This window comes from Aquila chrysaetos, chromosome Z, assembly GCF_900496995.4.
Source record: "Aquila chrysaetos chrysaetos chromosome Z, bAquChr1.4, whole genome shotgun sequence".
Lineage (NCBI taxonomy): Eukaryota > Metazoa > Chordata > Aves > Accipitriformes > Accipitridae > Aquila > Aquila chrysaetos.
Window position 1 is genome coordinate 59237603 of NC_044030.1, and position 12971 is coordinate 59250573.

The window sequence follows — 12971 nt, forward strand, 5'->3', positions numbered from 1 at the left end:
ATCCCAGCCAAAACCAGCACAAAGATGCCTTATAGCATCTTCTGTGGAGCTTACAAGAGATGCCTCAAGTTTAGAGGAAATACAACAAAGTTGTCACGTATAGTGTAATGTTTTCATTGCAATTTAATCCTTGGGTCCTCCAGAAGATGATGTCAATTTAAGATAATAAAATTCATGACATTGTTGTGACAGTATTGTATAGGTGAATTACTTCAGCCTTGCATCTAGGAAGATCTGAATGAAGGCAAGCAAATGTATCTTTTTACTTGAGTGAAGTTTAGCTGTCCTATCTACACTTTTCGGTAAGTGTGTATTAGAGAAAACTGCTTTCCTCAGTTAGACTTAAGTTCAATTTTGAAATCCTGAAAAAATGTTTAAATTCAGTATTGGTCTTATCCATGCTGAGTGGCTTTAACGCTATTGGTATTGGTATGTTGTGATGGTAGGACCGAGTTTACAAATGTATTTTTTTAGTTGTATGTGAGACACCATTTTAAAGCTACTACGTTGTCAAATACTCAGTTTTGTTATTGAAAATAATTTGAAAGAAATTAAAAAAAAAAAAACAAAAAATGAAAAGAAAAAATTGGCTGCCATGTTATGCAGAAAATAGCCCAAATCTTTTTGCAATTGAATATAATACAGTTAATATTTGCAATCCACATGTGAATTAAGGCTCTAACACATTAGGCAAGTGTAACAAAATAACAGTCTCTTCTGCATACAGCTTACAACTGAATTACAAAACAAAAGGTAAATGTTCTACAGTAAGCAGATACAGGGAGAACGAGAACTATGAGAGAGACTTAAGACATCTGTGAACACTGCACCAAAGGAGAATTTCCACATGAAATGTGAGAAAGGGCAGAAAGTATCTTTTAATGTCTTTTGCATTATTTTTTTTTGAGGGCAGCATATGAGAAAGCATGCTGTAGGTCAGTAAATTGACCCTCAAGGTGAAGACCATAAAATCACTAGCAGGAAAAAAAGCCCGGATTCTGCATCATGATAATGTATCAGAACTGATATATAGGACTGAGACATTAATTTATTCTCTTGTCTATAGACAGTTTAACCTGTGACTGTGTTTTCAAGTCTTCATAGCTTTACGTTTCATGTAGTGGTTACATTATTATTTTAAGACAAAGATGATATGTAGAATGCCAGCAAATTTATTTAGTGGATTTGGTGAAGATATTTGCAACATGTTTTTATTAATAATGTATTAAAATGGCCTTACAGTCATTAACTGACCTGTGCCTTTAAGGTAAATTGAATTATTTTAAATTTCTCCACTAAATAAATTTCCTTTACCTTTGGGCAAGGGAAAAAGAAAAACAAACCTTTAAAAACCTTGAAATATTTGGTTTGTATTGGTTGTGTTACTAGTAGCGTTTTAAGGGAATTACTTTACATGTGTAGCTATTTAGACTAACACGTAAACACAGCAGTTAATCTCTGATTCAAATACCATTCTGATACTCTTCACAAACCAACACTGAAGTATTTAAATGCCTAAATCAAGTAAGAATGACAATGAAATTCCTCATCAAATTACATTTTTACATGTTCAGATTCCTTAAGTCTATCTGTTTTTTCTAACCTGAATATATAATGTACTTTTAATTTAATTTTTGGTTTCTAATATTTCTTCTTTGGGCATGAAATGCTGCATTTGAACTAGAAAGAGGTAAAATAAATTGCTAAGGGGACTGGTAGCACTTTTAATGTCTTATCATTTTTGGCTAAGGCTGCATTAGCTCCCAAAGGAATTTTACCTGATCATTCATCTACCCTGATCATTCATCTACACAACAACAGTCTTTATCTGTGTAGAAAGAGTAACGTAGCCACTTCAGCACACAAGCTTTAGGTTAGGTGCATTGCTTGCATTCAGACTCGCTTGCAACTTCCTTTACAGTGGTTCAATAGTGCTTCAAAGCTGGTCTTACAGATACAGTTATGAGAATGCTTTTTGAAAAAACGAGGGTAGAAATGAAAGAATACAGTAAGAATTATATCATTATACATTACTTTTTTAATTACTTCCTGTATTTGTGCCTTTCTTCAACCAGACAGTGTAAATCCACCTGTCTACCTGGAATTATTCAGTGATCTCTGAACACACATTGCTAGAAAGGGCCATGAAGATCTGTGTAGAAGAACTGTATAGGCTTTCTTCTGAATGTGATGTCTGTTGGCTTCAAGCTGCAGCTACTTGAATATCTTTTTAATTCAAAGTCCAAGATTTCTCTTAAATCTCATCTTCAGATGTCCTATCCAAGAGCATTTAGAATATGACTGAACATGCTTAAACTGAAAAAGTTGAAGCATTCTTCCATTGAAACAGCCATTTGTGTTACATATTCAGTGTGCATCTATTAATTGAAATAGTCTTCACTGCTAAGATTATGATGTTTTCCTTACCAGATTATCTAGTGAATTTTATTGTTCTGGTCAAATGAAAACTGGAAATTTCTAAAGGAGTTTTTAATACTGTTTTAATTTCTAAAGATATTTCTCTATTCTTTTGTCTGTCTCACATAATTCCTGCTGGGTTAAGGCTGAAGCGCTTGGATCATACTGTTCTTTATATTAAGCAATAATAAATTCAACTCATATTATTATTTGCCATCTAAAAAATACTGATGTTCAGAAGAGGCAAAAACATTGTTTTAAATGTGTCTGCGAATTCCACTGTGTATATATATGTAGGAACAATTTGGAGGTGGCAGGGGGGTGTCCGTACTTCCACCTTTACTCTTCATTCTTTTTTACGCTCTTCTTCATCTGAGGCTTGAAAGACAAGGAATGTCTGCAGTCATTCCTTAGCAGTCTCAGTAAGATCAAGTAAGTCCCATTTGCTTATTTACCTTAAGAGTTTTGCTGCTTTGATTAAGGTGGTCAGAGCACCATTCCTTCTGTTTATGTGTATGATTGGAGCAGTTAATTCCCCCCATTGATGATCACATGCACAGCTTTGTCTCTTTTGGAGGGAGCTCCATTCCAGATCAGTAATTACTTGCTCACTCTTTTCCAGGAGGATGCAATATCAGAATATTTATCTGACATTAGAGATTAGAGAAGGCCAAACAACTGTGCTTACAGGGTAAAAGATTGAATTCCAGTTTCTGTCTGAAGTTAATTTTAAGTCTTCTTCCATTCGTGTCCCTACCAATTAATATATGACTCCCATTAGTCCCTATGCAGGACAGATGCCAGCTCACTGGAGTCTCGCAGGGACTGATATAAACCCAAATACTGTCACTTCCTTGCGGCAACAGCATCTTCAAGACCTTAGATAAGCCACTTACTGCAGTAAGGAAATTCATCAGCCATCCAGGGAACAATACAGTAGCCTTCTGTTATGATGACCAGTGATGATGGTTTAGCCTACAGTATTACTGTCAATACTGCAAGTATCACCAAAGTACTGGTGTTGCCACCAATGACAGATCTGGCAGTGGTAGTGTCACTGACAGTTGCGTGTCTTAATGCATTTTCTGTGTGAATGTTTTAATACACATTTGAGTATTCAGAAAAAATGGGGGAGGAAAGCAGGTGAGTGTGCGTTTCTAAATTCTGTGCATCCTGGGTGCAAGATATTTTGCCAAGAAGTAAAAATAAAACCGAATCCTGACTAATCAGTTCTTGGTGCTCCCAGTATCATTTTTGCCTTGACCACTATACTGAATTCCTAATACTGCCTGATGAGTTTTGACTGGAGGAGACTCCTCAGTTTTTTGAGACATCCTTTTTACTCATTTCTTTACAGTTGGTGCTGGTGCATCCTGTGAAAAGACAGTGGTCTGATCTAAACAGTGTAAAATAACTGATTTTAATAATTTAAATCAGAAGGCCAAAAGGTTTAATTTTGCGTATTTGGTTTTAATTTTGCTTTACTTTTGTAGCTTTTCTTTTCCTCGATAGATCATTCTCATCTCATTTATGCATCAAAACATACTTGCAAATAAATACACCATTTGTCCTGTATTTGTTACTTCTTTCTACTAGCAAAAGGGCCTCAGTACCTTTACATGCTCTGTTTCTTATTTAATGAGATTCCTAATTTTTACATTTTAATGTAAAATATACCAAGATGTTTCTACTGCATAATTATTATTTATGATTGTTAAGATGGTGTTGTACAAAAAAGCATTTGAACAGTTTTATGGGGGATATATAAGTGATTTATACATATTTTGCATTAAAACTGGTTGGTTTATTAAAGTATGTATTGACTACAGTTAGAGAACTGATGGTGTATTGTGGTTCATCATGGTGCAGATTTTTCAAAGTTAGCTTAAAAACAGATGGCCATTACTTAGATTAAGGTTTTTTTAATAATTGTGAATTACTTAATTTTAAAGAAGTGATGCACTCTTTTCAGGGCCAAGAACTTCCCCAAATTTGGCACTACCCCATGATGAGGTATACTCTCCTCCGCATTTGTTGTGTGTACTTTTTCCTTATTGTCAGAGCAGGAGATGGCTTCCTTTCTGAACGTTTTTGAAAAAGAGAGAGAGATGTTTACCATGTGCTGACACACCAGGCCTCCCACAAAGGCCTGTCTGTCACTGCTGAGCCATTGTTAGAAGAACAGGCACTGTGGAGTCTCTCATTCTATGACTTTCATTCCAAGTTTTGCAGAGGCTAGGACCACTTTCTCAAACATGCAGTAAGATGAGATAGGAGTCTCTCATCTGTTAGTTTCTTTGTTTTTACTGGTCTCTTTCAGTTGACAAGCATGAGTGTATAACTGAACGAAAGTAAATGCTAGAATTTCAGGGACCGCATCTTTTTTCTCACAGTCTTGTATCATTCTCATCTATGAATGTGGCTTTTTTTCAGCCATAACTTCATTTTTAAATTATATCTGCTACTTTTCTCAGATATTTTCAAAAATCTCAGTTCTGATCTATTAATGAGGATCAGGTTCAAAAGTTATGTACCATTTTGGTTTTATCTCTGTCTTGGGGCAGCCTGAATCATCAGTTACAGAAACTTAAGTTCAACCAAAATCCTACAGCAAACACCAGCTGCTTTGCCTCCTACAGCTAAGAGAAAGAAACCTTACTGTATACTTAAACAGGGAGTTGAATAGGGTTCATATGCACCTGACATTAATCTTGCCTGAAAGATTTTTAAGCTGGCAAAACCACATGCTGAATTACAGACATGAAATTTGACAATAGAGATTTAAACAGACTCTGGGCCCTCAGGAATGACTCCTGCCTTTGAATACCCACTTAGCCCCTGAGAATAGATTTAGCCCGTTATAGTAGTGAGAAGGGCTTGTTACCCAGGGCAGAGCATTCCACTTTCACCTTCCAGTCCCTAGTTGATATTTATTTCCCGTGCCTTCAAAAATCTCTCTCATGTTAGGCAATTACCGAGGTTCATATGCTTCATGTAGGAGAGCCAAGTAAAGTAGTCTTAAAATATGGAGAAAGACGCTTGTGTCCTGGAGGAGAAAAAAAAAAAAAGGAGGAGAGAGGGGGAAGGTTTTACTATTTTAAACTTCAGCTGATAGATCTGATATCTTCTGTCACAAATTCAGGAGGTGATGATTTTCTCAAACAGCCTTTCATTCAGTTTCAGATTGTTTTATGACTGCCAGCATTAAGAACGTGTACTGCGATTTTAGTGTCTAGCATGTGTGTTTACAGTGGGACAAATCATTAGTGGCACAGTATCTTTCCACTTGGTATCTCTAGCTGTGGAATTGAAATAACAGCAAATTTGAAGACATGATATATCCAAATGTATTGTTGTCCAGAAGATTAGTTGACCAAGGGCATTTTAAATCCCAAGATCTTTGCACAGTGTCTGGCACTTGTTCAGTCAGCTGGACTTTTAATGAATTGTAAGAACAATGTTTCATCCTATCAAAGTAGAATTCAAACCACTCCTGATGATTTCCAAATTGGTGAAAGCTTAACAGGTTTTTGTCTCTGCAGCTGACAATGTAATGTATCTAATCGAACCCAACAACAGCAATAGACTTGGTTTTCAGTTCTGATTTGTACATATAAGCCTGTGCTATGTGTTGATGTTTGTAAACCTAATTTGCATTAAGTCTTAATTAATTGTTCTACAAAACATCAAATGTTAGTGCATGCTGTGGCCTGGCATCCATTTTAACTGCAATGGTGTGGTGGTTTTGCACCTTCATATATACGGAAATTATATTGCTGTACTCTTTCCTCTATGCTCATTGGATGCATGAGGAGCAGGTGTATTCATTAAATAAAAAAGGAACATACTTCTGTCAGAAGGGTGGAATTACAGGCTGTCAGGTTATCATGCGTACTATTTCATCTGCTCAATGGGGTTCCACAGTGCAGGATTTTACAGATATTATCTACAAAAAGAAGTACTGCTTTTCACCTTTAGGAAAAGAAACCTTGAAATTGTGGATGGTGATGCTACAACGATGATGAGGCAGAAGAGCTCTCCCTTTCTCAGAGGCAACAGTGTAGCAGATTTCCTGAGCAGGTACATTATCATAACTGTAGGTACTCTCAGAAAAAGTCCATCATCAAGCTGATATTCCATGGAGAGCAAATCGCATTACAGATTTATTTGCCTTCAATATTGGAATGTCCAGTGTTCCAGCAAATTTGAGTTCAGCTTCATTATGAGGTGCTGTACTATGGGATCAATTGTACACATACACGTTTTCTAATATGCTACGCAACGTAAGACAAAACCAATTATAGGTAGAATTGTCTCAAGAGGGTAGGAAGCTAACATAATTTATCATAGTTTCTTCAGCTTCTCATTCTAATCCTAGACCTACCAGCCACAGGGAATGAATGACAGCAGGAAATGAAGGTCAATTAACTGTACCCAAATCTGAAATTATATTATCTGAAAGCCCATTCTTTTGCTGCTTTGAATGTTGCTATCAAATTGCTCCTTACAGGTAGAAATTCTATCCGTAGATAGAAGAACAAAAGTCCTGTTTTAAGATAATGTTAACCCTACCAATGAAGCAAATTCTTAGTTTGGTACATTCCACAGAAGTTTTTACTTTAGTCCAAGGCTTACCATTGTACATTGGATCATGTTGGATTTGCCTTACCTTCTCTTAGGTGGATTTCCTGTTGGTCTTAGTTAGCCTTTCGTCATCCTCAGACGTCAAAGAACTCTTAAAAAATGTTTTTGTGTCCTTAGTTACCGGAAAGAGATTCCACTCCTCCATATGGGAACTTAATACTATTTGTGCAAATCTTACCATGAAGTCCTGTGTTCAACAGAATTGCAATTGCAACAGTCAAATTAGTTACTGTTGCATGAGCCAGAAAGTAGTAAGCTTACAGCCTCTTCTGGTTGATGCTTTTATATGACTCTCCACAAATATAAAGTAACATTGAGATCCCATCTTAAAAATACTTTTCTAACTTTTCCTCAGATGTCTGTTTAAAACAATCCTTCTATCATAATAACCAATCAGCTGTGGAAAAGTACAGAATTAATTTCATAGACATTTCAGCCATGGAGAAAATCCTTTCAGACTGTCTTTCCATCTGTTTCCTCAGTAACCTCTCTGGTGCTTCACAGGGTCAAACTATCTTCTTCTAAAACCTATTCAAATGATTCTGTAATAAATATACATCTTGTATCATATGCCTGAACTCAGGAAGACTGCACTAAATGTTTTAGAATGGATTCTCCTTTGATATGCTGGATGTGAGGACTACCAGTATTTTTTTAAGTGAAATCTTAGGGCACGTCTCTAGGCACAAGGCATCGCAAAATAATATAGCAGTAGCTATTCTGCATGAGGTCCTTCGCAGAGACACATTTATTCTGTGTTATGAGAGCTTTTTTTCTGCTTAGCTTAATCCACAGATCTCTCTTAGCCTGAAATTAGAGGGTTTACACGGGAAGCTATTATGGAATATCAGTTATTTCCTCTGTGCATACAAAACCTTCTATACACAGAGGTACAGAGAGACAATATAGGCAGTCTGCATGGAAAATTGGAAGCCTGGATTTTAGCAATGGATTGAATGATTGATTCCCATTATTAAATACCATTTTCACAGGTAGCAGTGCCTGAATTTTGTGACAAGAAGGTAGCTCCTTAGAATTCTCTCTAAAAGAAAAAAATCAAACCCTAATATTACCAATGTAGTAAAACTAAAGACTGGGAAAAATTTTTAAATGGTAAAGTGGCTGAAACTGTCTAACAATTCTGAAATTAGAACAAATTTGAGAATTAATTTTTATTAGAGAATAGTTATTAGAAACTAGTTTCAAAACCACTAGCAGTAAGAAGTTGTACTTCCCAAAGGTACAGCTTGGAGGCTATGGCATTTGAGGGATGGGACCAGTAGTGCAAATCTCTTTTCTGGCTGGTTGTGGGGAGAAATTTGCACCAGTCTATTTCTCTTTTCAGTGCACTGAAACTACTGGAGGGGTGGGCAGTGTGTTCTCTTATGAATCTCCTATTTGTGTTGTCTACATTTGTCTCTTAGGTATTAACTGTCAATTATTATACAGGTTGCTGATGAGAAAGCAGTTCCTAATCCAAGTTCCTGTTAATATCTTTTTATAACATAATGGAAAGGAACGGGAGAGATTAAAAGACCTAGCACCAAGTACATTCAAACGTGGTGGTAAGGACACTTTCCAGAAAAAAGATTGGGTTCATCATCCTAGGAAGAAGCAAGAATTGAAGCCTGCCTCATGCATTCAGAGCTACTGGTCTTACTACTGGATTTTGAATGAGTTAGCCATACTACATAGTGTAGCCATTCCTTTTGTTTCCTTGTATGACAAATCCCAGATATGTGTCATTTCAGCCTCATCTAATGGGACATTCTGAGAGAGAAAGGGAAGATAGTATTGACAACAAAACCAAAGATAAAAAAATTTGCTTCTGGGCTTTTTGTGGATACTGGAGTAGAACACAGCAAGCTTTGTGGAAAGAGAAATTAAAGATAAAGTGTTGGGGGGGGTGTGATTATTTTTTTTTTAATATTACACATTTTTGTGATACTAGTGGATTGTGGTAGTGCATGACGTCTGAAGCTTAGATAATAGAGAAATCAAAGGTTAGCCTCAGCATTTGTGCAAGGTTCCTGCCTTCAGTGAACTTTTGTCTCCCTAACATATATAGGTGAAGTGTTTCAAATTTATTTTTGGTGCATTATACTGATTGAGTGGGATGAACCAGGCCATCTTATGTTTTGAATGGTAGGTTTCATGCCTCTGCCTGGTACTTCACCTAACATTGATTCTGCATTCCTTTCTACATGAGATTTTTGCTTGAGAGAAATAGGTAGTAGAAAACAAAGAGGCAAAGGATACAGAAAGAAACAATTTTCTCATTTTTTCTATAATGTTCTTTGCTTTCAATTGGAAGTTTTTTTCTTGGCTTAGTTAAAGTATTTTCCCCTCTCCTGCTTCCTTATGGAACTTAAAGGATTAGAGATAGGTAAGAAAAACTTAAAGGTAATGATCAAGAAGAGAAGGTATCCAGCAAGATGAGATACTTGCTTTGATTTCTATATATGCTGACTACTTCCCAGTGGCAAAGGATCCTGTGTGGAACGTAAGGAGGAACCTATCTTGGAGGGTGATTATCTAAAGCATTTAGATTTCCCCACTAATTGTAGTGACTCCCATTCATACTCTGATTTGTAGGCCTTTTTCTCTCCTTTCCACTGCAGAAAGTTCTTACCAGGATTTAATTCTGGTCATGTTCATGGAAAGGAAACCTCTGTTTTTCTTAGTTATAGATCCATGGCCTGCTTCTCTTCCTGCTTTTTCCTGTTCTGTCTCTCAACCTTCCCTTCTGGTCTCTTCCCTTGTTTCCCATATTTAATGTTATTTTTGTCTAGCGCACTTGGTTTCCTGGCAAAATTAGACAAATGTAATCCTTGTGTCATAATTTCTGAATAGTAACTTCTGAAGCTCTAATTAATTTCAAACAAACTTGATGGTGGGCCAGAAGTCTCAAAGATAATCAGGTTTCTACAACCTTCCTGCTAAGGCAGTGGTTAGGGGAATGAGGCCCAAATTAGTGCTTCCTTGATTTGTTGGACCTCAGCTGTGCAAGCATCACCGTGGAGAGCTCTCCTGCCCATACAGCACGAGCCATGAAGATCAGTTTTAATGGCCTGGGTCCACATCCTTTGTTTTGAGACTTTCCTGTACTAGAGGGGAACTACTGGAGATCCACCTTGGTCACAGAAATCTCGTGCCCATCCTTTCCTAGTAACTGGTGGCATGCCTTTACGCACCCACCTTATGGACTCCATCTTGTAGACATTTCAGTGCGATAAGCTCTCAAGAGGTGCACTGCTTTAGTAGCCTGTCTCCCAAACAACCCTATGATAACTACAGCAATTGCTTAAATGGAAGAGCTTAAGAAACATGTCCCATTTATTGTTGGTTTTTTTTTTTTATAAGCTGTTTCTGTTCTCTCCATTGGTTTTGTTCTCTTGCGTGCTGTGCTGCATACTTCTCTGCTATTCAGCTGTGTCCTGCTTCTTATTCCAGTGTGCGTGCTTTCCTGATTCGCCAAGTACCCTCTTTCACTGTCCTCATTATCCAGATACGTAGATACTATAAGTGCACTGCCTGTCTTACTTGTTGCCTGTTATGGCTCCTTTTGCTGTTTTGCTGGAGACTAATTTTGTCTCCTTCAAGAATGGTGGCTCATAGTAATAGAAGGAGATTTGGCTCAGGACACTTTTTGGCACCTGAGACTGGACAGCTGCCTGTTAAAGTGTTGGGGATGTGAGGTGAAGAGCCACACAGTAAATTACCTGGGATGCACCGTTAGGAATCACTAATGTTCCCTGTCCTCAGTGCCTCTGAGCAGTTGTTAAGGCTGTGGTGTGCAGCACTCACACTGAGTTCTGTGCTGCAGCAGAAGCAGCAGAAAGTGAAACTAGTTTTCATATAGTCAACTGAGATGCTTACAAACACAGTGGCTGAAAGCAAGATCATAAAAAGCCAAGGAATTGGTGTTTTTCATTTTCATATTTTAGAAGTTTTAAGCAGCATGTGTTCTTATTTTGCCCATTAGCACATCTGTAATATATAAAAAATAGTTTTTTATATATATATAAAAATTTATGTAATGCATATGTATTTTATATATATATACACACACACACACATATGTATGTATGTATGTATCTAAATTGCTAATTTTGACCCAGGACGTCCCCTGATGTGTTTTGAGGCTGAGGCTAAGGTACAGTAGGTGTTCAAAGCGGTTCCTTTTGAGTTTCGGCCCCCCCGCCCCTCCTTGCGTAGTCGGTCCTATTCCCTCTGGAGAACTCCCAAGACCCTCTCAGCACTCCACCAAACCACGGAAAAGCACAGCAGGTGGCAGCGCAGGTACCCTGTTCCCGACTCCTGGCACCTCCACTTCTCCTCCCTGGGCGGCAGCCTCGCCGCCCGCTGCCAGGCGCTGCGGGTGCGCGGCCGCAGCTGGGCCAGGAGGCCCGGCCCGGGCCGGGGCCGGGGCGCCGCTTCGCCCCTCGCGGCTGCTGGAGGTTTCTTCCCCCTGCTCGGGTGGGTGGCGGAGGGGGAAGCGCCCCGTTTCCCGCCCGGCCGGGACTGAGGAGCCCGCCTTTTGTCGCCCCCAGGCTTCTGGCGCTGTGGGACGCACCGGGCAAAAGCTGACGGCGGCGGCGGTGGGCCCGAGGCGGCCCGGGCGGGCGGGGGCGTGGCCGGCGCTAGAACCCAAGAAGACGCGAGGCGGCTCTTCGGGCCAGATCACGAATTCGCCGTGACTCAGTCTGCTCGAAGCACAGCGGGCGGCGGCGGCGGGAGCAGGTCGGTGTCGTCCGTTCCTCCGTCCGGCGGGGCCGGGCCGTTGGGTGGCGGGGTGCGCGCTGCGGGGGCGAGAGCCAGAGCGGGGCGGGCGGCCCCTCCTTCCCTCCCTCCCTTCGGCCTTCCTTCCTTCCTTTCCGCCCTCCCGCCTCCCCTGCCCTGGGCCCCGCCGCGCCGCTAACCGCGGCCGCCTGTTGTCTGGTGTTTTCCAGCAGGCCAAGATGGAGTATGAGTGGAAGCCTGACGAGCAGGGGCTCCAGCAGATCCTGCAGCTGCTCAAGGAGTCCCAGTCCCCGGACACGACCACGCAGAGAGCCGTGCAACAAGTATCCTTGGCCGAGGCTTGCGCCGCGCGGGCGGAGCGGGGCCGCGGCGGCCCGGGCGGGAGCTGGGGAGGCCGGGGGCGGCGGGCGGGGGGGGGAAGCGCGGCCTGCGCGGCTGCAGGCCGGCGCTGCGGCAGGCGGCGGCCGGGCCTGCCCGGGGAGCCGCCACGGCACGGAGATCCGAGTCCCCGCTGCGGCGGGCGGCCGTGGCGCGGCGTTTGAACCGCCGAGGCGGCCTGTGGGCCGCGGCGCCGCCTTCCCCCGGCGGGGGCCCGGGCACCTGTTGCGAGCCTGGAGCCAAGGGCCGGGTTGAGAGGGGGGGGGGGGTGGGGGGGTCCTTTCTTTTTAAAGCCCGGGCTCTGGCGCGGCCCCGGCGGTATCTGCCGCTTTCCCGGGTTCCCCCACGCTGGGCCTTCGCCAGCGCCTAGCGCCCAGCCCCCAGCCGCGGCGGGGCGGGAGCGCGGCCCTCGCCCTGGCGGATCCCGCCGAGGGGGCCGGGGGTGCCCCGCGGCCCGCCGGGCCGAGCAGGCGGCGCGGCGCGGGGTACCCGTCGCCCTTGCGGCAAAGCGGAGGCGAGCAGGGGCCTCCTGAGGTAATCCGGCGCTGGGATTCGAGGCGAAAGCCGTGGCTGGTGGGGGGAGTGCCCCCGGCGGAGCCGCTGCCCGCACGCCGTCGTTGGCCTGCTGGCTCTGACACTGCGCATTTTTACTACGTTGCGAGGACGTTTCTGCTTGCCTAGAAGCCTGAGCCTGAAATACTGTTCGTTACTCTCGTTAACATTCACGGGAAGGGGGAAGCCTACTGTTTGTAGCTTTTCGTGCTGCTTTGCAGTGGATTTGGCGTTAG

The 12971-nt window shown here is 41.8% G+C and overlaps 1 protein-coding gene across 5 annotated transcripts in view; it reads left to right on the forward strand.

The window, feature by feature from the left end:
* TNPO1 (transportin 1) overlaps positions 1 to 12971 on the forward strand; it is an 85625-nt gene that overhangs the window by 6708 nt on the left and 65946 nt on the right. For 2 of the 5 annotated variants that reach the window (XR_005931532.1, XM_030003537.2), the window contains exons 2-3: positions 11616 to 11842; positions 12010 to 12128. Coding sequence is in view for 4 of the 5 variants with exons in the window: in XM_030003537.2 (XP_029859397.1) it covers positions 12024 to 12128 (105 nt within the window). In the remaining variant the exon portion in view is untranslated. The remainder of the gene's footprint in view (positions 1 to 11615; positions 11843 to 12009; positions 12129 to 12971) is intronic. The other 3 variants (XM_030003536.2, XM_030003535.2, XM_030003538.2) reach the window with 3 other exon arrangements.